This window comes from Strongylocentrotus purpuratus, unplaced genomic scaffold (genome assembly GCF_000002235.5).
Source record: "Strongylocentrotus purpuratus isolate Spur 01 unplaced genomic scaffold, Spur_5.0 spur5_scaffold_3, whole genome shotgun sequence".
Lineage (NCBI taxonomy): Eukaryota > Metazoa > Echinodermata > Echinoidea > Camarodonta > Strongylocentrotidae > Strongylocentrotus > Strongylocentrotus purpuratus.
The window spans coordinates 11,742,312-11,767,205 of record NW_022145609.1 but is presented as its reverse complement, the minus strand read 5'-3'; the positions used below and the strand labels follow the sequence as shown (position 1 = coordinate 11,767,205).

General features: G+C 37.8%; 2 protein-coding genes across 2 annotated transcripts; one reads left to right on the top strand and one right to left on the bottom strand.

Annotated features, from left to right (window-relative positions):
* Positions 1–7,672: 7,672 nt before the first annotated feature.
* On the bottom strand, positions 7,673–12,037 carry LOC100889397. The gene has a single exon (XM_011671470.2). It carries the CDS (start codon positions 12,035–12,037, stop codon positions 7,673–7,675), a length of 4,365 nt encoding a protein of 1,454 aa, XP_011669772.2.
* Positions 12,038–21,124: 9,087 nt separating this feature from the next.
* Positions 21,125–24,479, top strand: LOC115928487. The gene is made up of 4 exons (XM_030995722.1): positions 21,125–21,131; positions 22,848–22,946; positions 23,622–23,963; positions 24,346–24,479. Exons 1-4 carry the CDS (start codon positions 21,125–21,127, stop codon positions 24,477–24,479), a joined length of 582 nt encoding a protein of 193 aa, XP_030851582.1.
* The last annotated feature ends 415 nt before the right edge of the window (positions 24,480–24,894 follow it).

Below are 24,894 nucleotides of genomic sequence, written 5' to 3'. Positions count from 1 at the left end.
GGCTGGATGGGCTTGTATTCTTACTTGGAACAAAGTTTTGGTTGGTTGGTTGGGCTAGTGATGTTCCAATAGATGGCTGGTTGGTTGGGCCAGTAAGCTATTAATGAATGAATGGTTGGCTGGGCTAGTATAATGATTCGTTTTAAAGTTGGCTGGATGGGCTTGTATTCTTAATTGGAACAAAGTTTGGTTGGTTGGTTGGTTGGGCTAGTGATGTTCCAATAAATGGCTGGTTGGTTAGGCCAGTAGACTATTAATGAATGAATGGTTGGCAGCTGGGCTAGTAATAATTAGTTTAATGGTTGACCGGATGGGCTTGTATTCTTAATTGAAACAAAGTCTTGGTTGGGTAGTTTGGATTGAAGATTCATCTGAAAATTCGGTTTTGGCATTCTTTATTTTGAAAATATGCTGAAGGGTTGTGGCTCGTAGAGCCTTCTTGGACGCATTTTAAATGAATGGTTGGTTGGTTGGGCTAGTATGCTTTTAATGAATGGATGGTTGGCTGGGCTTGTAATAATTCGTGTTATGGTTGGCTGGATGGGCTTGTATTCTTAATTGGAACAAAGTTTTGGTTGGTTGGTTGGGCTAGTGATGTTCCAATAAATGGCTGGTTGGTTGGGCCAGTAAGCTATTAATGAATGAATGGTTGGCTGGGCTAGTATAATGATTCGTTTTAAGGTTGGCTGGATGGGCTTGAATTCTTAATTGGAATTGGTTGGGCCAGTAAGTGTTGTGGCTCGTAGAGCCTTCTTGGACGCATTTAAATAAATGGTTGGTTGGTTGGGCTAGTATGCTTTTAATGAATGGATGGTTGGCTGGGCTTGTAATAATTCGTGTTATGGTTGGCTGGATGGGCTTGTATTCTTATTGGAACAAAGTTTTGGTTGGTTGGTTGGGCTAGTGATGTTCCAATAAATGGCTGGTTGGTTGGGCCAGTAAGCTATTAATGAATGAATGGTTGGCTGGGCTAGTATAATGATTCGTTTTAAAGTTGGCTGGATGGGCTTGTATTCTTAATTGGAACAAAGTTTGGTTGGTTGGGCTAGTGATGTTCCAATAATTGGCTGGTTGGTTGGGCCAGTAAGCTATTAATGAATGGATGGTTGGCTGGGCTAGTAAAATGATTCGTTTTAAAGTTGGCTGGATGGGCTTGTATTCTTAATTGGAACAAAGTTTGGTTGGTTGGTTGGTTGGGCTAGTGATGTTCCAATAAATGGCTGGTTGGTTAGGCCGGTAGACTATTAATGAATGAATGGTTGGCAGCTGGGCTAGTAATAATTAGTTTAATGGTTGACCGGATGGGCTTGTATTCTTAATTGAAACAAAGTCTTGGTTGGGTGGTTTGGATTGAAGATTCATCTGAAAATTCGGTTTTGGCATTCTTTATTTTGAAAATATGCTGAAGGGTTGTGGCTCGTAGAGCCTTCTTGGACGCTGTAATTAAGTAGATATAAGTGCCCAGATAGATGTATCGAAGCTTATCATAACTCATCCTGCTTTGAAATTATTATATGTATGTTTGGGGTTGAAAATTGTCAAGGTTGCTTATTGCTATCGATATTTATGTTAATTGTTGTTCATAACAGGGGAGAGCGGTTTGCCCAATGGCAAGGAGGGGCTCTCAGTAGGAGAGGTTGTTTAGGGGAATCCGTATCTCAGGAAACTGGGACTTCGGTTGGATGTCTTCCTCCCGGCTGGTCACGTGACCCGGGTTCCCCTACTTAGTATCTCGTTTTTATTTAGCCTCTCCCCTCTACCCTGTACAATAGTGCGGGTACAGATATTGCCCCTTTTTAATTTCATTGCATTTCTGTTATTTGATTGTGACATTAATTGTTAGACGGTTTGAAAGGGGGAAATTCTATCCCCAGTGGAATAAATGTTGAGAAAATGGCAAACAATGTATCCATGTTGTATTTCTTCTCACAATGTGATATAACATACGAGACCTAAAACTTTGGTCCTGGCAGGGTCGCCATAAATTGTCACGGAAAAACGACAATTAATCTTACTGGTTTTAGGTCTCGGCTCAAAGAGGCTTTATTCATGGTGTAACTGAAATACAAACACCAAAGGAAAAACTCACCCTATTCAGGGTAACATCATTCTTAATTCTCATGTGACAATATACACCTCTAAAAGGCTTTAATAATATCAGCTTTATTTTGTTACTTCTTTTATTGCAGGAATTCTTACCCGAGTACTATGAACATCACAGCAATTTCTTAAGTTGATATTTTTAGAGCCTTTTAGAAGTGTAGATCTATAATATATTTCTCAACTGTAAAATCTTTAGAAATGAGTCCCTATATATTATAGCAGCTTTGATAAGGCCTAGCATTGATTACCAGAATAATTTAACTTAGTGCTAAGTAATACATTTTCACAGCAATTGCATAAGCTGATGGTTTTATTAGAGGTGTAGATCTATAATAAATTTGCTAAAGGTAGACATGCTAGAGCACAAATGAAACTACTTCCAAGCCTATAGCTGTGCCATGGCTATGTACGCACACAATACATGCTGACATAGACAAGGCGCTGTTTGTGTGTGAGGAGCTTCGCACTGTACCCTTTCACATCCGTAAAATCATTACAAGCTAGTTATTGACAAGATGAGCTCTGATTGGCTGTATGAAAATAAGTTCATACTGGGGTCCGGAGCTTAAGTGGGAAAAAAAATACGCCACCCGGCACGGCTTCAATGTCACATAATATTACTAGCCAATCGGAAGGGCCCTTACGAACACAACCAATTACACAATAGGATATATAGAATGATCCGTAAGCCACCCGACCTCGAGATTAGTTCAATCTACCAATCAAGAGAGGGGTTATACATTCAATTTAATATAAACAATGACATAACACTATAATTATATAGAGTGGTTCTGATTGCGTACCAGAGAAAGTAGGAGGAGCCTATAGCCCCGCAAGAATGTTAGATCCCCGGAAAAAAAGCCTATTGTCTAACGTATTTATCGGAAATAAACACCTGTAAATCTAAAGTTAGATATAAACAATGTCAAACTAATAACCCTACACATGATCAAATTAAACCAACTCCTCTATTGCTATAGCATAATTAAAACCCATTAAATGATTTTTTTTTTCTTCAAACAAGTCGATTGATTATAATAATATAATTGTTTCTTTGAATGAGACAACATTATTGATCGTTGGTGTTTTTTTTTAAATTTGGGTTGTGACTATAGATAGTAATTTATCCTTAATGAGCATTTTGATGACATCTGCACGAATTTTTTTTTAAAGTATAGGTTTTCTCAATAAGTTAAAGCAATTTCTACAAAATGTACTCAAAATGATCTATAATTCAATTATTTCACCTCATTTTCAATACTGGAAACTTGCCTGAAATTCCTCGGCTACATATTCAATGCTACGTTTATAAAGATTACAAAAAAGAGCAGTGAAAATAATTTTGCGTGCTAATTATCTTTAATTAATAATAACCTGAATATGTTGAATATATTCGAATGTTCTGATTATGAAATTGCAATTTTTATGTATATACTTTTTTTGTTTTAAAAACTATATATGGGGCCTACCAAATAGTATTTCAGAAATGTTTTGTTGTAATGCCAATATACATTCCTATTAATCCTAAAATAGACGTTGATCTTCAAAGTTCCATTTACCGAAAATACGCACCTCACTAGCTAAACATTGCATTTTTTCAAAGGGCACAACATCTGGAACACTTTACCATTATATATTAAATCTAGACCATCACTAAATGATTTTTAAAGGAGATACAGAAAAACGTACTACTCATTAAATATATTAGCAATGTTAGATCATTTTTTTGGTTTTTTTTTGTCTTTGTTAATGTAAGTAATTCATTTTTGTTCTTGTTTTTGTTTTTGTTTGTTGTTAATCTTATGAGTATATATGCTTATATTTATGCTGTAAATTTTCAATCTGTTCTTGATAGACTCTCATCTTATCCTAATTTCAAATTTTCAGTTTCAGTTATTGTGTAGGTGGCAGCACTAATAAGGCGTTTCCTTTCTAAATAGCTGTCTTTATGATGTATATTATACTGTATGATTATCTTTGTAATGTTTCTTATTTTGATTTTATATGAATGCGATATTGTATGATACTTTATCAAAATGTTTTTTTTATGATGAATGAAATAAATTCGACTATCCATCTATCTAAGGAATAGACGAAACTGTCATGAGATAAGCTTTCCGTCTGACCATGTGAAAATCTTAAACTCCACTAGCATCATTAATATTAACACCGTGGTGTACGATTTGGCGAACCAACCCAGATGCCCTGGACCCATAGTAAAGACACCGAACCGCTGTAATTTGGTTATATACACACTGTAGCAGGCAAGGTTCAATCTGCGATTTAATAAAAGGATAAACAATAATAAGTCAACTTGCATAAACAGACATGAAAATAACATATCATGTATCAAATCCTAATAACTATCTGTTATCATAACAAAGGAAAATAAACAATGCTTTCTTCACTATATATCTGACTACGGTAAATACATGCAACAATTAATGACGCACCGACGGTGACTTTGTCATTCTTCAAGGTCATAATTATACTACTACGTACATGTACATTTAGACGCACTCTCCGTGCACGACAATTACGTAACTTACATACACGTGTACAATCTTTCACTTGAACGACTCATTCATGTCATATTTCATCATCTCAAATTAGTGTCATAAACATCATATTTCATTAAGCTATCTAGCTGTAAAGACAATATATCTCATAAACTTCAAGATAACATATTCATTTCTACTTACATCATTGGGCTTGTATCACAAAATTAAACGAAAATTTAGGCAACTCTGGGAGGCAACTATCCCATGACGTGGAAAATCAGTAACACACAAAATCCAGTACGCCCTCAAGCGACCTAATCCATACTCTTTCTACAAAGCGACGCCTGTGACATCACAAGCATCGGCTTCAAGCCAAAACGTCATCCTGTACTCCACATTCCGGCCCTCTTAAATGAGAAGCCTTTCTGAACATTTAACAATACTTTGTTCATTTGAAACATTTCAAAATTAAGTCTATCCACAATTGCTACTCGCAATAAATCATTGTTCCTTTAAATTCTTCAACTTCTTATACTGTTCAAGTGACCTTTTTTTTTTTTCTTCACACCTTTAAATAACTAATCACCTTTAACCTATTTAATGATCTTGACCATTAATATCAACATAATATCTGAAGAGTTTCTTTTCAGCAACCAACTAAGTAATTTCAAAAGCTTTGACATTTGCATAAAATGCCCCAAGTGTATATCAAATGCACTACATAAAGCAAATATCCTTCTCAACATCACCATGACAACCCTATCAGAACTCCCAACATTCCTCGTCAGAATTTAGAATCATTTTGGTAAACATCGACGACTCCAAAGATAACTGTAAGCAACCACGCTGCTTCCTCACTATAATTCCCGACACCAGGAATGACACTAAAAATGTTTTAATCCAAAACTAAATCCTCCTACTGACTCAGACGATGGGAGATCTGAAAGAGAAGTGTCAAGTTAAACATACAACCAACAACTAGACTGTACCGTAAACACACATTTTATGTTTGTAAGTAACTTTCTACTCGAGCTTCACATGAAGAGCTGAAATCTTGACCTTTCCTATTTTAATACCCTTTGTATTTGTAACACTGTACTAAAAGGCAAACTACATGTATACTACATGTGCCTTGACATGAGGAGTGATAAATTTCCAAATATGCTTAATTCCTGATAATCAGGCATACTTTCAAATAAAAATTTGCATATATTGCATTAATCAACATGACAACTAGTAGAACCTTTCTACACACAACTCACATTTTCTGTGTCTGAATATATGAAATAATCTTTTACAACTTTACCACTATACTACCAAGAAAATGATATGCAAACCAATTCTGGAATAGATTCCATCTTAAACCAGAATGTTAAATGAAGCAATACATTTACATAATTGTATATACAGTAATCTGATAATCACTGAAGCTACAACTGCACATTTACTGCAACTTAAATGCTGCTAAATGCCATGTTTACATTTTACACTGGAAAAATAACAAATCGTGTGAAACTTTGCAAATTACTCCATAACTTCAAGTGTAATACACTAATGTTCATTAGTTCATGAGTCTTTGAATTGCAGACAGTCATTTTTCTATAAATGTATCAGTTTATGTCCTCTTCTTGTAAGCCGTTCAGTTTCTCAATTCTCAGTTATCAGTCACTATTGGGTTGCTATGGTGACTAAATCTGAATCGTCGGAGAGTTCCAGATCACTAGACGATTCATAACTCAACAAAATTCTATCCTCGCGGTGAATAGGAATTGTCACATTTTGACACTTTCATGTAAAATAAATGTTGGCGATATCATGACATCACATTTCATGATAATAACATTTCTGCTCTAATTGGATCCTTCTGATTTCCAATAAAAATCACTGACAAACGATCTTCATATGATCATATTTCTGCGACGACATCCTCTGAGACACAAATTCTCCTTGATCATGAAATTTATATATCTCAAAAATTTCTCTTTCTTATATGATTAAACATCACGTGATCCATGAATTCCAAATGAGGGCAATTAACAATCTCCTTCCAAAATCAGGCACAATTTCGAGATAGGACGAACAATTACGCTATTCTTTGTCTTGATGTTCGCACTACGGGTGAAGCCTTTCTTGTCTGGGAAAGTTTGAAGTACTCTTCCCAGCAGCCACGAATTCCGCGGAGTGTTTGCATCGGCAACCAGCACCAAGTCACCAATCTGAAGATTGCGATGCGATGGTACCCATCTTTCTCTTCTTTGCAACTGCGGTAAGTACTCTCTAGACCAGCGCCTCCAGAATACGTCGGCGAGATACTGTATTTGACGCCACCTCCTTCTCGAGTATATATCTGATCTGTCCGTCACTGTTGGTGGCAGTTGCGGCTTCCTGTTCAGCAGAAGTAGGTGATTGGGAGTCAAGGCCTCAAGATCATTGACATCATCTGATACACTTGTTAGAGGCCTGTTGTTGACGATGCTCTCAATTTCGCAGAAGAGAGTTGTCAGACTTTCACCTGAGAGCACCTGTTGCTTAGTTACTGCCAGTATGAGCTTTCTCACAGTCCCAATCTGCCTTTCCCAGACTCCTCCAAAATGGGAAGCAGTGGGTGGGTTGGAAGTCCATTTGATGCCTTTCTGGAGCAGGTCTGCGCTGATTTGAGCTTTGTTCCATCCATCTATTTCTCTTTTCAGCTCTCTCTCAGCGCCCACAAGATTAGTGCCATTATCTGAGAGCATCTCCTTGATATTGCCCCTGCGAGCGATGAAACGACGAATGGCACTGATACAAGAGTCCGTATCCAAAGAATGAGCGACTTCCAAATGAATGGCGCGTGTGGTAAGACATGTAAACATGACTCCATATCTCTTCTCCATGCTGCGACCCCTTTTAACCTCAAAGGGGCCGAAATAGTCAATGCCAACCTTGGAAAATGGAGGCTCGTCAGGTAACAGTCTATTCTCAGGCAGGTCAGCCATCTTCTGACTCATCATCTTCCCTCTTTGCCGCCTGCACATGACACATCTGCTAATCATGCTCCTGATAGCTGCTCCTGCCCCAAGCATCCAATACTACTCACGAAGCACAGAAAGGACATAATTTCTTCCACTATGCCCTGCCTTTACATGAACATCTCTCAAGATCAGATCTGACACGTGACTTCCCTTGGGTAAGACGACTGGGTGTTTAGCTTCTAATGGTAGAGCTGATCTCTCCAATCTTCCTCCAACTCTAAGAAGACCCTCGTCTATCTTAGGGTCCAGCTTGTAGAGTTGACTTGTCTTTGTCACTTTACCATCTGAATCGGTCAATGATTCAATCTCCTTCTGGAAGAAACATTTTTGCACGTAATGCAAAATTCTCTTCTCTGCTTTCTGCATGTCGTCGTAACTGATCCTTTTGAAGTCCCTCAGCTCTTGCTCTGTCTGGGTTTTTCCTTTGAGTTTCAACCACTGCATGAACTTCAATAGCCAGCTCACTCCCCTCCTCAGCTTATACCAGGAGGAATATGTGTTGATAAGCCTTTCCAATGACTTCTCCTCTGACTGAGTTGTGAATGCACTGGCATTTTCTGTAGGTGGTTTGATTTCTGGATCACTTGGTGGCACTTGCAGATCAGCTGGAGCGATAGGCCATTCCATCTCATCAGCACATAGGAAGGATGGTCCCTTGAGCCATCTGCCATTGAGCTTGTCTGGCGTTAGACCTCTTGATACATCATCAGCTGGATTCTTTTCTGTGTTGACATATCTCCACTGCCTGGGCTCCGAGGCATCACGGATGGTAGATATCCTGTTAGCCACAAATGTCCGAAAGCGCTTGTTGTCACTGCGGATGTAATGGAGGACTATTGTGCTATCTGTCCAAAAGACAGACTCATTCAAGGGAAAGTCCAGCTCCTTTCTGATCTTTCTATCCATTGTGACTGCAAGTGCTGCCGCCATGAGCTCTAAGCGAGGTATTGTCATCTTCTTCAGAGGTGCTAATTTTGCTTTAGCCAGAATTATGTTGCAATGGACTTGTCCTCCTTCACTGGTCATGCGCAGGTAAGACACTACACCGTACGCCGACTCAGATGCATCACAGAAATGATGCAGTTGGTACTCGTTCACATCATCAAAGGGTCTGAAACACCTGCTCACTCTGAAGTTGCTCATTAAGGGAAGCCATTCTTTCCATTTTAGCCATCTGGAATGGTGTTCATCTGGAACTGGGTCATCAAATCCAAGCTTCAGAGCAGTTAGATCCTGGAGGATTCTCTTGGCAACCAAGACGAATGGACTGGCATATCCATAGGGGTCATATATTGATGCTATCTCACTCAGAATTCCCCTCCTCGTTACTGGTTTGCCCTTGGGGGTGATCTTATAGGTGATGCAGTCCAGTTCTACATCCCATGTTACTCCAAGTGCCCTTTCTGCTGGTAAGGCATCCCGATTCAAATCAAGTCCCACAATGTTTTTAGCTCGATCTTCCAAAGGTACAGACTTGATCACAGCTGGGCTGTTGCTTATCCACTTGGTCACTTCGAATCCACCCCTCTTGAGCAGCGTCATGAGTTCAGCTACAAGCTTGATTGCATCATCTTCTGTTTTGCATGAGACGAGACAGTCATCTACATAGAAGTTACGACCGACAGCATCCACTGCCTCTGGAGAATATTCGGTCTTGAATTCTTCAGCTGTATGTCTAAGAGCACAACTACAAACACTTGGGCTCCATGTCCCACCGAATAGGTGAACACACATCCTGTAAGCCTTAGGATGTTGGATAAGATCTCCTTCTGGCCACCACAGGAAGCGAAGAAAGTCTCTCTGCTCTGGTGGGACTCTAACTTGGTGAAACATTGCCCTTATGTCTCCCATAATGGCTATAGGTTCTTGGCGAAATCTGAGCAAAACACCAAGAAGGTTGTTCGTCAAGTCTGGACCTTGAAGTACCGCATCGTTCAAAGAAGTTCCATTGTACTTGGAAGCACAATCGAAGACAATTCTTGTCTTTTCTGGTTTATTTGGATTGAATACCGGGTGATGCGGTAAGTACCAGACTCCTTCATCCTTCCCAAGATCCTGGTCCTTAACCTCTTCAGCATACCCTTCATCCAACAAAGACCTCATTCCTTCACTGTACTTAGCATGTAGACAATCATCCTTTACCAGTCTTCTCTTCAGTGACTCTAGTCTGGTTAGTGCAACTTGGATGTTATTCGGCAGATCTTCAGGCCTCTTCCGAAATGGAATGGGAAGTTGATAGTGATCACCATCTCTGCAAACTCCTTCCTGCCAGGTCTTCAAGGCTTTCTGATCATTGATGGACATGCTCCTTTCATTATCATGAAGGTATTCTGTCCCTTCTAGCTTCCAAAATTTGTGAACTTGTTCTTCCAGGAGCATGTTACCATCATCAGAGATGAAGCTAGACGAGGCTTGAAAACTCTGTAAACTACTTCCATTTCCAAGTGGACCATTTAACGTCCATCCAAGTATTGTCTTGACAGCATAAACTTCACCAGGTTTACCTGCTTTGATTTCAAGTGGCATCAGGGCTTCAGGCACATCTTGTCCAATCAGTATGGTTACTTGATTCTTCCCCGTGACTGGAAGATCAATACCACAAAGATGTTGATATTTCGAAATATCTTCCTCCCTGGCCATGTTTGCAGTACTGATGTTCAGGCTGGGACGAGTTAGAAATTCAGCCTCTATCATCTTGTCTGCTGTGGAACCTTTAACCCTCAACTTGACGGCTTCGCATTCCATTGCTCTTTTAGGGCTTTCCAGTGTTGAGACCTGAATGACTTTCTTTTTCCCCTTTGTCTGGAGCTCATCTATTAATTCTTGCAGACAGAATGAGTTCGTAGAACCAGGGTCCAGCAAAGCTAAGGTCTCAATGCTTTCTCCACCATCTGCAGCACTGACAGTAACCGGAATTATTGGAAGGGCTACTCTGCAACCTCCGGCCCTCGTGGCATTGGAACTAGCATGAGATGCTACATCATAGTCAGTTTGAGTTGATGAGTCATTCGATTCCCTTCTTGTTCTCCAAGGTGTAGGATTTCTCCCGGTATGGAGGAACTTGGTATGCCTTTGATTGCACCCCTTGACTGAGCAGGTCCTATTAAGGATGCACTTTGAGGATACATGACCAGGTAACAAGCAATTGAAACAAAGCCTGTTCTTGAAGGCAAAATCAAAGCGTTCATCAGGCTCCATGGCTTTAAATTCCTGGCAACCGAAAAGGTCATGGCTGTCCTGACACATGATGCAGTTCTTGGTCGATGAATTCACAGAGGTAGTAAACATGCTTGCCTGACCTCTACCTGACACGGTTCTTTCCTTTACACTCCTTGTACTTCCTAGATTCTTTGGTCCACCCATAAGTAAGGCTCCAAATACAGGATCATTGAGTTCATCAGCTGCGCCGGTGATGAATTCAACTGCATGCTGGATGTTAGGCTGTCTGCCACTATCCCTGATGGTCTTTACGAAACGCAACCACCGGCTCTTCAGATGGAATGGCAAACGTTCAATGACCTTCACCAGCTCACTTCTGCTGCTCATCTCGTGAAGCATTCCAAGGGCCATCAAAGTTTCAGCACAGGTCTTTAGCTGATCAGCAAAATCCCTCAGATGTTTAGGATTGCTCTGAATAACTGGACCTTCCGTGACCTTCCTAATCCAGGCGTCACTGATCTTATGGTCACTTCCAAAGCGATCCATCAGAAGCGTTCTGGCATGAAAGTACCCATCATCTTGATGCATCATGAGACAACATTGGATTATGTCTTTGGCAGCTCCAGTACAAAGATGATACAACTTGAGCAGCTTGGCGTTATTGTCCAATGACGAATTTCCAATGACACTATCAAATGATCGTATGAACTCAAAGAAATTCAACGGGTTACCATCAAAAGACATAATGTTGGTACTTGAAATTGTGATGGCTTCCAACAGCTGTTGATGTTGTCTCTGTCCTTGCTGTAGATGATGTAAGATGTCAGAGTCCATCTTACCAGTTATCTTTTCATCTTGACTGGTCAGTATCTGGTTTTCACTTGCTGGCTTCATTCTAGCAGGAGTTGATGAACCTTGCTGGGAAGGTTCAGACTTGGAAGGCTCAGTCTTCTGTTCTATGGACAGAGTACCTCTATATACAGTTTCCTCTGCTTCAGCGATCTTTAATCTAGTCTTCAGAAGAAGCTCAGCTTTCCGTTGTTTAAGCTTCATTTCTTCTATCTCAAGTTCTTGTTGGTCTTTAAGAGCTGCTACTTCTGCGGCTAAGGCAGCTCTCTTAGCCTTCGCCCGTATCCTCCAACTCGCCGAGGTGGTGCTACTCCCCCTTTGGCTAGCTGAGTCTTCAGGTCTAATACTGTCCGACTTGTGGTCCTTGAAGGTAACCTCTGGATCTGTGCTCATATCCATGCCGGTTACGCTCATGATGGAGGATATGACAGTCACACAAGTTGATATTGAACTGTTATTGTGGTGTACGATTTGGCGAACCAACCCAGATGCCCTGGACCCATAGTAAAGACACCGAACCGCTGTAATTTGGTTATATACACACTGTAGCAGGCAAGGTTCAATCTGCGATTTAATAAAAGGATAAACAATAATAAGTCAACTTGCATAAACAGACATGAAAATAACATATCATGTATCAAATCCTAATAACTATCTGTTATCATAACAAAGGAAAACAAACAATGCTTTCTTCACTATATATCTGACTACGGTAAATACATGCAACAATTAATGACGCACCGACGGTGACTTTGTCATTCTTCAAGGTCATAATTATACTACTACGTACATGTACATTTAGACGCACTCTCCGTGCACGACAATTACGTAACTTACATACACGTGTACAATCTTTCACTTGAACGACTCATTCATGTCATATTTCATCATCTCAAATTAGTGTCATAAACATCATATTTCATTAAGCTATCTAGCTGTAAAGACAATATAACTCATAAACTTCAAGATAACATATTCATTTCTACTTACATCATTGGGCTTGTATCACAAAATTAAACGAAAACTTAGGCAACTCTGGGAGGCAACTATCCCATGACGTGGAAAATCAGTAACACACAAAATCCAGTACGCCCTCAAGCGACCTAATCCATACACTTTCTACAAAGCGACGCCTGTGACATCACAAGCATCGGCTTCAAGCCAAAACGTCATCCTGTACTCCACAATCTTTGTAATGTTTCTTATTTTGATTTTATATGAATGTGATATTGTATGTTACTTTATCAAAATGTCTTTTTTTATGATGAATGAAATAAATTCGACTATCCATCTATCTAAGGAATAGACGAAACTGTCATGAGATAAGCTTTCCGTCTGACCATGTGAAAATCTTAAACTCCACTAGCATCATTAATATTAACGATGCAGTACGATTGAATAATATATTCAACAACAGACGAAGTAACTGCTCCGTTCTCGTTTTTTCCAAGGTCATCCAGACATATTTCTACATGAAGGGGAATCTTTTCACATAAGCATTCCGGCTATTACACGCAGATCTTACAATAGAACTATGCTTCGTACAAACTCTACATTGGGATTTCGAGTGCATTTCTCTTACCTTAATGTGGGTTGCTGTGGAGCACACATTGTCGTTGGCACGGGCAGCGACAAAAGGGACATCTATCAAATCTTCTTGAGCTACTATGACTATAATTACGACGATGTTTACGTCACAACAAATGAAATGTGGCTTGCTGTCATAGGTGGAGATGAATCCAGCTTTGGCTATGTGGAGATTAACGTCACTTCCGTAACTTTACCAGGTATCTAAGTTTCCATTTCATCATCACAATTTAGAAACACTATATAGATCACGCATGCACTTGAGTTCATTATACGAACTAACCGCAATTGAGTTGAGGCTGTATGCATATATCGTATGAAGCTGTCAGGCAAAGTACAATGGGCGCATTAAACAGGCTCAGCAAGAGTTGATAGATCCCGTAATGAACGAATACAATCATAAATATGTTGTTTTATACAATGAAACTCCCTATCCTTGTTTATGTAATGTAAGTCATAAACTAAATTCTTAAGTGTATATATAAATGAAAAATGTAACTGGAATGATCATGTGAACTATATCTCTACCCCTATTTATCGCAATATTCGTATACTACACTGTCGCTCATAAAGGTGGAATATTTTTGTTTTACCCCAATTTATGGAATTATTTTTAAAATTATTTAAAAATAATAGATATAGATAATAGTATACATTCTCAGATTTTATTGAATAATAACTTGCCAATGTGTTTTTTGCGGAACTGCTAAAGCATGTGTATGCTACTATGCTTATCAACTAGGGGACCTACGCTCTCAAGTCATAAATGACAGTAATGAGGATTAATGCCCCACAAAAGGGCACTTATATAGCACATCGACACGGTTTTGATCCTGGGGCCTCACAGTTACGAGGCCATTGTTTTGTCACTGAACCATGACTGTACGCAGCGGGGGCTAGGGTAGGGGGCAGTTTCCATAAATTTAAAAAAAAAACAGAAAATGCAATAAATTTTCAATAATTTATTGCATTTTACCCCGGTCCCCAACATAACAAATTTTTCTGGACGGCCATGCATTATGGCTCAAGGCATAGGCACACATAATTTTTTTTAATGTTAAGCACCGGGGTTAAATGCAATAAATTATTGAAAATTTATTGTATTTTCTGTTTTTGTTTTAAATTTATGGAAACTGCCCCCTACCCTAGCCCCCGCTGCTTACAGTCATGGTTCAGTGACAAAGCAATGGCCTCGTAACTGTGAGGCCCCAGGATCAAAACCGTGTCGATGTGCTATATTAGTGCCCTTTTGTGGGGCATTAATCCTCATTACTGTCATTTATGACTTAAGGGCACAGGTCCCCTAATTGATAAGCATAGTAGCATACACATGCTTTAGCAGTCACGCAAAACACATATTTGGCAAATTATTATTCAATAAAATTTGAGAATGTATACTATTATCAAGATCTATTATTTTTACATTATTTTTAAAATAATTCCATAAATTGGAATAAAAAAAAATATTCCACCTTTATGAGCGACAGTGTATTTAAGCTAAATATGTGTTGCCAACACATGTGCTTTAGTATGCTATATAATACACTGGTTTTACCATATATTTCTTACTGCAATATCATATGGGCTACTCATAAGTGCAATACTAATCGTATAGTAATGTTACAGAAAAAAGCAATTCGAGTTTGTACCGATGCAGGTTATTGCGACCACACTGACCCTTTATTTGCCACGTTAAAAACTCTAAAAATAAGTGATATACACTACATGCAAAAATCTATGTTCACGGTTCCGACTTAAATCCGGCATTCTCCCCCATCACTAGTCGTATTATTCCAACATAATGCTAATATTCATTCCTACCCATCAGGCATTCCAATGACTATCACCTATTTAACGCCAAAACAGCCTCAGCTCAAAACTCAATTAGACATTCTGGCCCCGATACCTGGAATGCACTACCCCCTGAAATAAAATCGATTAATTCAATGCTATCTTTTAAAAGAGCGGTGAAAACGTTTCTTATTGCGCATTATCTTCAAATCCACCATCAAAATTTGCTTACTTTCAATCTTTATCTGTAAAGCGCTTTGAGAGGGCCTTCGGTCTTGAAAAGCGCTATATAAGAACTAGCTATTATTATTATTATTATTTATAAGTTCCCCTCGTAAACCCGTCGTTACAAAACTCGATAATTTTCTGTACTCTTACTTTTTGCTTCCATTCATTGAAACGTTGATTATAACCTTCCATGACCTGGTATGAATAAACTTATTCATAAAGAGTGGCCCACTTGGGGTACTCCCAAAACCTGTTTTGTATACAAACAAAGGTTTACAGTCTTATAATCTAGCTCGCTGATCTCACATTTATATTCATATTGTCCAGAAACCTCGTGAGTCTTCTCATCCTATAATATAAGCCTATCCCAAGTTGGCCACCCAATATTCAAATGCGCATCTTCTTATTTTATCTTCATATATCAATTTGAAATCCAATTGCATTGTACCACATACATCTGTGAATCTTGATGTACACTTCCTCTTTCTTTTTTCTTCTCTCTCTCTCTCTCTCTTCCCCCTTTTACCAATATTTGTTCCACCGTATTCGTATTATTATGTATCCATTGAGGGTAATCATACTATCAAGCTTACTTACTTTGTCAACCCTCCTGTTTGATGTTTTCGATTAGTTACTTTATTCGACATTATATTCATTTGAAATGTGTACAATTTGCAATGCTTTGTTTGTTATATATTTGTAAAAATGCAAAAGAAAAAGAAAATTCAAACAGAAATAAATAAATCAATCCAATCAATCAAATACCAAAACAAAAAAACAAACAAAAAATCATTTCTAGTTTTTCGTGTCGTTATCGCTGACAAATGAACCCCATGTTTGATACGCCTGACAACGACAATTTATTCTCATGTCACCCACATTGAGGTATTGGAGAAGTTTACAATCAGTTTGAATTCGTAAATTTAACATTGTACAGTATGCAATTCAAATCGAATTAATGTTAATCAATATAAAAATATATGTCACTAACGACGATGTGATAACATTTATAATAATAACAATAAACTTATACTAATAACAATAATAATGTTATTAGCAATGATAATAATAATGATAAATACTGATGATAATATTTATAATAATAATTAATTATAAAATTAATAGAAGCAATTAAAAAAGAAATTTACTAGGACCAGTAAATATTATTTGAATTGATTAATTACTGAAAATATTCTTGATATCAAATATCATTAATTATTTGGTATAAGACAAAAAAGAGAACCACGAAGATAATATTGAACTCATAACATATTATGTACACCTACTTAAATAAATGGAAACGAAACATGTGTTTTTGCAGAATCTTACTAAGTTTAAATGTGTTTGTGCATTATTTGAGATAGAAACTGATTCATTTTTAGTGCATTCGGTCTTTCAAAAAAATTATTTATCGAGGAAAATTGTTCTGTCTGAACGAAAAGCAGGGCATGCAAACCAGTAATGAAACTCGTCCCCAAATGATTGCAAATTGCAGAGAGTACACGACCTCATTTTCATGGGAGTATTTGAATATCTACCAGATACAATCGTCGGGTGATGATTGCCACAGCGACAACGACTTATAATTGTCAGATAATAATAATAATAATAGCTAGTTCTTATATAGCGCTTTTCAAGACCGAAGGCCCTCTCAAAGCGCTTTACAGATATATATATTATTACCCCGGTCATAGGATTCAGGCTTACCCGCACACAATGTATGCACATTCTCCACTCCCTGGGGAGCATTCCAGCCAGGCGTCTTTTTTACGAGCGCACACTTGCTAATCTAACCACATTAGCTTTCGCATCCTACCGGGTACCCATTTAACACCTGGGTGGAGAGTGGCAAATGTAGATCAATGTCTTGCCAAAGGACATTAGTGCCGCGGTGGGACTTGAACCGCGAACCTTATGATCCACAGTCCGGTGACATATCCACTCGTCCACGACACCTCTACCAGGTCTCTTTCAATGAGATCGATTAAGTATTTTTCTAAACATAAAGGGTGGTATTCTCGAAAGCGGACTAAATTTAGTCCATGGTTTAATCCTCCGACTATGTATGGAATGCCAAGTGTCGATATGAATATGTTTTTGAATAATTTAATCGGTCACTAAATTAAAAATAATTTTTTATATCAAAAAAATATTTTGTAATAACATAGTTAAAGGGCAATCAAACCCTTCAATAATTTGATTTGTATGAAAACAGACAAAATAACAGAAACAGAATGGCAACAGTTTGAAATGAATCGGACCAATAGTAAGGAAGTTATGAATATTTGAAATAATTAAGAGATCACTGAGTCTATGCGAATCTCGTATTGGTAGTTTGGTTAGTGGATTGTGACATAGGACGTGGATAACTCTCCCATTTGCCGTGTACAAAAATATCACTCAGTTACTTCTCCCTTAGGGCACTACTCAAAAAATATTATAGATTATTATATTATTAGCATAGGTCCTCTAAAAAGAACAAGTCCTCCTGAGCCATGAATGTTTGAAAAATTTAGATATGAGTTATTTTATATATTGGAACAGATGGGATAGTAGTCCGGCACTACATCACATTGACATTACCGCTTCAGCTAATTTGAAGTGCCCATACGGATAGTGATGACAACTTTCAAAAATGTATACCTTTCTTATATTTTAGTCAGATTTATACAAAACTTTCATCAGTTTGCTCTCTGATTTTTCTGCTTCGTTTAGAGTAGTTGTCTATTTCGGTTGGATTTCCCTTTAATTACATAAATATAACCTCGAAATAATTATGTAGTTATGGTAATCAGTGACTTATCAAATTAGTGCAAAAATAGTCATATAGACACTTGGTATTCCATACTTAGTCGGAGGATTAAACCATGAAGTATATTTAGTCCATTTTCGAGAATACCACCCAAAGAATGTTTGATCGTAAGACTGAATCTAAGCAATCCGATTGGTCAATTGACATCACGTGGGCGTGCATTTAATTTTTCCCACCTTGCAAACAATCTCCCATCGAAAATTGATAAACCATGCTCGATATCTGCCGATATCGCTTTCGCGTAATCCAGCTAAATTTAATTTGTGCATAATTGTTCTAAGCCTAGCTACATCTAGTTAGATCTAACTTAGATCTTGATCTAAAATCTATCTATACTCCAGATGTAGACTATATTTTAAGAATGTGTTTTCGACCCGTCTTATAAAACAAATAATGATAATATCGATAATGCACGCGCCCGCAGGCCAAGTGCATTATCAATATCGTACTGACTAAACTTCGTGCACTCGACCTGCCCTAACACACGCACAACAGTGCATTATACGCGGTGTCACACAGAGGCCCAAAATCCGGATTTTAGATATCCTCTTAATTGGCTGTCTGTCATCAAATATTCCTTCAAAAGCCCCTTCAAAAATCCTCTAACGATACCGCCTAATAAGTCAAACATTGACCTTACACTGACCTTAAAGGGGATTATTTCAACATTGGTGTCAGACAGAAAAATCCCTTAAAAAATCCCTTGAAAATCCTTTCAAAGGAGAATTATCTTGCTTAGTTAGAGGATTTTTGAAGGGAGTTTTTTAAGGAATAATTGATGACAGACAGCCAATTAAGAGGATAACTAAAATCCGGACGATTAAAATCCGGATTTTTGGCCTCTGTAGGCGGTGTCACACAGAAAAATCCCGACCCATCTTGAATAAACCTGATTTAAGAAATCTAGTTTTTTAATTTACGTTGGTGACAGACTGGTGACAGACAGGCTACGAATAATCCGGCTAACTAAAATCTGGATTTTTGATGGGCCATTGCGCATGTGCCGTTTAGGTAGATGAGCATTGTGACATCACACGTTCAATCATTAAATGCGCGCTAATATAATTGTGCGCAGGTTATGATAGCGCGTTAAAAACCCTATGCCAGCCAATCACGTTAAACTTACACTGACCTTTAAAGGGATTATTTCAACATTGGTGTCAGACAAAAAAATCCCATGAAAAATCCTTTCAAGAGAGAATTATTTTGCTTCGTGTGAGGACATTTTTGAAAGGATTTTTGAAGGGATAATTGGTGACAGACAGCCAATAAAGAGGATAACTAAAATCCGGATAACTAAAATCCGGATTTTTGGCCTCTGTGTGACACCGCCTTGTGTGACACCGCCTCATATTAAAAAAAAATAATAATAAGTAAATTTGATATCTTTTCAGCAATTTATTGATCAATCTCTATAACTTTCCAAACCGATCAACTTTATCTATCAAGAAAAAATAAATGCATGCAAAAGGAGTAGGAAAAGATTATTCCAACTTTATGGGCAACAAGATAATATTCAAGTACATGTAATATTCAGATATACACGTGGATCAGCTACATCAACAAGGCTTGGATTGTTAACTGAATATAGGCGGTGTCACACAGACAAATCCCTTAAAAAATCCCTTGAAAAATCCTTTCAATGGAGAATTATCTTGCTTCGATTTTTAATGGGATAATTCGTCGCTGTTTTCACGAAGTGACGGTAGTGAACAAAAATTGCATTCACTTTGCGTTACGATTTTCTTCACTACCGTCACTTCGTGAAAACGATAACAGACAGCAATTAAGAGGATAACTAAAATCCGGATTTTTGGCCTCTGTGTGACACCGCCTAATGTGAACTGAAAATGATCAAGAATAACACGATCGTAAAGACATTCGAGTAATAAACTCATATTAAGGGCAATCTTAAAACAATACTATTTATCCTATATGAAACATGTTGGGAGTAACGTAATACGTCTTTGTAATGTTCACACAGTTCGATAGGTGATAAACAAGGCTATTGAATTGCCTTAGGGTGATTTTTGTTTAAGTTTTAGCGATCGTCTGTAATGTGCTATTTATACCAATGTTATATTTTAAGCTGAATAAAACAGAAACATTTTGACATTGATACAAATTTCAACTTCCTAAATCATATTTTCTTTTGTTAGTATCACGAGAATTGTATTTCTGCTCAACCAACACCAATATCGGGATTCAGCAAAGTAGGATATGTGACGGGATTTATGACTGCAGCAATTATGAAGACGAATCTTCATGCAGTAAGTTTATTCTTTACCTTGTTTTTTGTCTTCTTTTCTTTTACAATTTGCATTGTAAATTTACTGCCTCACTATTTAAGCTCCATTTATACAAGGACACAATGTAGCGTTTACATTACGCATGAACAAAATAAATACTGAGGCCTTTATAAATATGATTTATCTGTTATCCGTACAAATCATTTCCTCACGACATTATGAACCAATCACAATGCGAACATCTATACAAAAAAAAGGGAAAGGAAAGAAAGTAAAGACAGAAATACAAAACACACGCACCCCACGCGCGCGCGAATACACACACACACGAACAAACACAAACACACACACACATACACTATTTGCTGATTTGCTAAGTGTATAGGTAGGCCTGATATTACCAATGAGATTATTTCAGCAGTAAATCATTTGACGATTTTTTATATTTTTTATGAAACAACATTTTCAGATCAATCTGCAATATTTCTTCAAGACGAAGAAAGGTTTCCATTCTCGTGGTTTGAGGTTCAACAAAATTACAGAGTCTGGCTCTTTGAAACGAACTCTATCAATGGGTTTCGAGTTGATTTACGATTTTTTGATTTCGATTGCTACTTCGATAACTCTAACGGATTCAGCGTTCTTTTGGGGAAAGGACATGATTCGACTATCCAGCAGTCAGTAATCAAAACATATAGTACATTGGAGTACTGTCAAATCAATACGGAGTCTTATGTGGACAGTCAGGAGATATGGGTTGCTGTTATACTTCTCGACTCCTACCATTACTACCATTACTACCTAGACTTGTATTTTGATATAACTGCCGTTAATATGTCAGGTGAGTATAGATAAAGGATCAAATTTAAAATGACACTTTTCGGCAAAAACGTCTGGGTTAACCGAAATTCACAATGACTTAAAACAAATAAACCAGAGGAATGTTTGATAGCTTTGTACATTTCTTTTCAAAAAGTGCGAACGTAATCCTCATACAATTTCTATGAGAAATACAAGGATTACTCGCGAGTTGACTTCTTGAAAGTCTTTCAAATCGTGAACATGAAGAATAATTTCAAAAGAAAATATAGAATGCAAAAGTTTTGGAACATATCCCATGTTTTCTCTGTAATAATGATGAGATTCTGTTAATTTGTTTACAATCCAGGAATGATATAAAAGGCCAATAGATTCTTGGTGATGATGTGCCATCATTACACATATTACTACACACAGAGAAATAAAGGTGTTCTTGGGGATTAAAACAAAATTGGGAAAATAGGGCGCCCCCATTTACACCTTTTAGGGAGTAAAACACGGAAATACGCAAGGGTGTACAGAATAGTCATTTGTGGGGTGTAATTTTACACCCTGTTTTAGTCAGACGAGCTCTGATTGGTCAGTGCATATGCGCTACAGCAATGGCGCATCGTGTCGATATAGGTACTGCCAAATGAAGGAAAATTAGCATAATTTACATATTTTAGTCATGTTGGGGAAATTATCATGTTTCATTTGGGCATATTATTTGTGTGAATGTTATCTGATGAAGAATACGGGGTTGTACCGAAGGTTATATTTGATAATTTAATGAAATTAGCAGAAGTGTTGTTTTACTAACTAGTACATAAATGCCTTCTTATACGTGTAAGTAAATAAAAGACGTTCGGCAAGGCAGGATTGTGTATTTAGGTATTTCCACTACATTCATATCCCATACTTCCATCTTTAAGTTGGTTCTTACAGTGTGCACTTGTATTGAGTGCACACTTACTGTTGTTTGGGTTAGCATTAAAGCTTTTTCGACATATAACTCGAGATTGTGGTCTGATTTCTTTAGAGCAGTGAAACGTAGACAAAAGGGTGAGAATCAGTTACTGTTAGGTGATTACGAAGCATGGATGATTGATTGCTCGAAGGATTATCAATTGGTTTATGCTGTGTATAAGAGGGTGTAGATTTACTCCCCACAGGGTGTGGAATCGATCATATAGAGTATAACATTTAACCCCACAGATGTAAATTTGAACCCATTTTTCATGAAAATGGAACCAAAAGTTGTTAATTAAGCAACATTGGGTGCAAATTTCACTCCTTAAAAGGATTAAAATCATAACCTTGTGGGGTGTAAATTTACTCCCTACATTGGGGAGTAAATTTGCTCTCTGAGGGGAGTCACTTATGCGACAAGCACTTACTCCCTATAGGGTGTGGAATCGATCATATAGAGTATAGCTTTTAACCCCACAGGTGTAAATTTAAACCCATTTTTCATGAAAACCGATAGGGAGTAAATTTAAACCTCTTTTTCTCTGTGTGTAGTAGTTTAATGTATATATATGATTTTTAGCTTTTTAAGACCATCACTACTTATTTTTGTTATATTTGAGATAGTATTTCATTTCTAACCACGTACGGGTAATAATATCTTTCTGAGAGCACTACTTGAATTACATCAAGGTCGGACATATTTTTTTTTTGGACTAAATTCGTTAATGTTCATTAACATTTGGGTTACAAAACGTAGGAATCTGTTTTTGTTAATATCTTACATTAGGCTGGTTTCCTTGCCATGATTCAGGCACGAGTATATCCCAAAATTACGTGTGTAATGGACGGTACGAATGCGACAGTTATGAAGATGAGAAACCATGTGGTAAGTGACTACAACATTCTCATGACAGAAATTTATAAGAAAAAACAACAAACAAGTATATAAATAAAGTAATTAGCAATAGCTTCGATGAAGACAAATGGTGTGCACAAGATATCAAACCCCATTAGAATTAGACGCAGTCAGTGGCGAATCTAGGGATCATGCGCCTGGGGCAAATAATGAAATTATGCCCCCTGGATTGCCTAATCGTATTTTGTTTGTATATTTGATCCTAAAAATGCAACTGTCATGACTAAGGAATATCGCCTATTTTCCTTTCCCTCAAAATGTGGAACGAAATTTATAAATTATAATTATAATAATTAATGATTATAAATTTCTAGGAAAGTTCTCTGCTCATATGAATGTTTCGTATTACGACATTGAATGTCATATTTGTTTATATGTTTCATTCAATGAAATATATTTATGGAGTACCATACCATACAAAATCAAATAGAGCAAAAGAGAATGAGGGGAAGAAGTAGAAGACGAAGAGGAAGAAGAAGAAGTAGACAAGTGAGGAGAGGGAAGACAATAATTTGAGAAAAAAAAAACAAATGTTTGTGCATGTGGATATACATATGGGATTTTGGAGGAAGGAGAATGAATACTTTCATTAAATTTAGGGGAATGAATGTTTTGAATCTGACATTATTTGATTTGCTTTCACAGATCGTTCACCAACCAACATCAGAGAAGATGAATCTTATGCCATCTCAAATTTGGATTTATATGAACGGGAATATCACGTCTTCGTTTTACAAACCAACTCATCCTATGGATTCCAAATCAAGTTCCAACATGTCTTTCTTAACTGTTGTGGAATGCGTGTTCAGATCGGGACTGGGACTGACCCATTCGATGACAGGTCTGTAGTAAAGGCCATAGAGGATGACACAAATTATGTTGACGACGTTTTCGTGAGAACGAGTCACATGTGGCTGGTCATGGCAGGTGGAAAATACTCAAATGTTGGTCATGTCGATATCATTGTCACTGCAATTCTTGTTTCTGGTGAGTTTAGCCTGGCCGAATTACACTTTAGTTTACATTTCTATTTATATTATATCACTTCATGAAATATCATGCCGATAGAGAAAGGAGAATGCACTTTTTTCTCAATGAAGACAATTTCATGAAAACACGAAAGCAAGAAAAAGGAAAGAAGTCAGTGCATACGTATCAATTTAATGAGGACGCGTGTATACACCGATTCGGGCGACTTCTGGTGGAAGTGCGCCCTCATAAGGTGACGCCATAACTGGGGGGCGTCTGACTGCAGCTAGCTAGCTTACATTGCAACGGGTATGCTATACCTATACCGAACCTCGCCCAGGCCGGCCAGGGTCGCTGCTCCGCTAGCTAGTAACCGCTCTCGAGCTCTCTGTACTGTCAGCTGGATCGGAGAAGCCCCCCAGTTATAGCGCCGCCACCGGCGGGCAGGTACATAAAACCCCCAAACCGAATCGGTGTATAGATACCATGGGCCATGTGAGATGCATTATCTTTGTCTGGAATCCCATCGGCTAACGAACAGTATGTATAAAGAAAAAGAGATAACGTAGAACCCTAAGTCGGACTTGGGTTCCATGCAGGACTTTTCGATGTTAACTGAGAGCGCGTTTAAACTTGCAATCACTGTTTGTGATTGGTACACTTGAAATAGGATAAAGAGAGTCTGTATTAATTAAGCATGTTGTAAGTTCCTTCCAAACTAACTATATTATAGGCAAAAACTGTGCCATTACGTAGAAGTTGATAAGAATGCCTTTGTCTGGTTGAATAGGAGTAGATTAGAGTAATTCATGACGAAAGTAGAAGAAACGGGGTCGGAGAGCTTACGTTAGTGAGGACATTAATGCCTAATAAAAGTAACTTGTTTTTTAGAGAGAATTATCCCGTGTTCACATATTGCAATGCCTTGATACCTAGGTAATGAATATAT

What these genes read in the sequence shown, in the direction of transcription:
- LOC100889397 (XM_011671470.2), bottom strand. Translation starts at nt 12,037, where the DNA reads ATGAGCGTAACCGGCATGGATATGAGCACAGATCCAGAGGTTACCTTC.
- LOC115928487 (XM_030995722.1), top strand. An exon ending in TGAAGATGAGAAACCATGTG is followed by an intron (nt 22,947 to 23,621) that starts GTAAGTGACTAC and finishes TTGCTTTCACAG; the next exon opens with ATCGTTCACCAACCAACATC. An exon ending in CACTGCAATTCTTGTTTCTG is followed by an intron (nt 23,964 to 24,345) that starts GTGAGTTTAGCC and finishes CTGTACTGTCAG; the next exon opens with CTGGATCGGAGAAGCCCCCC.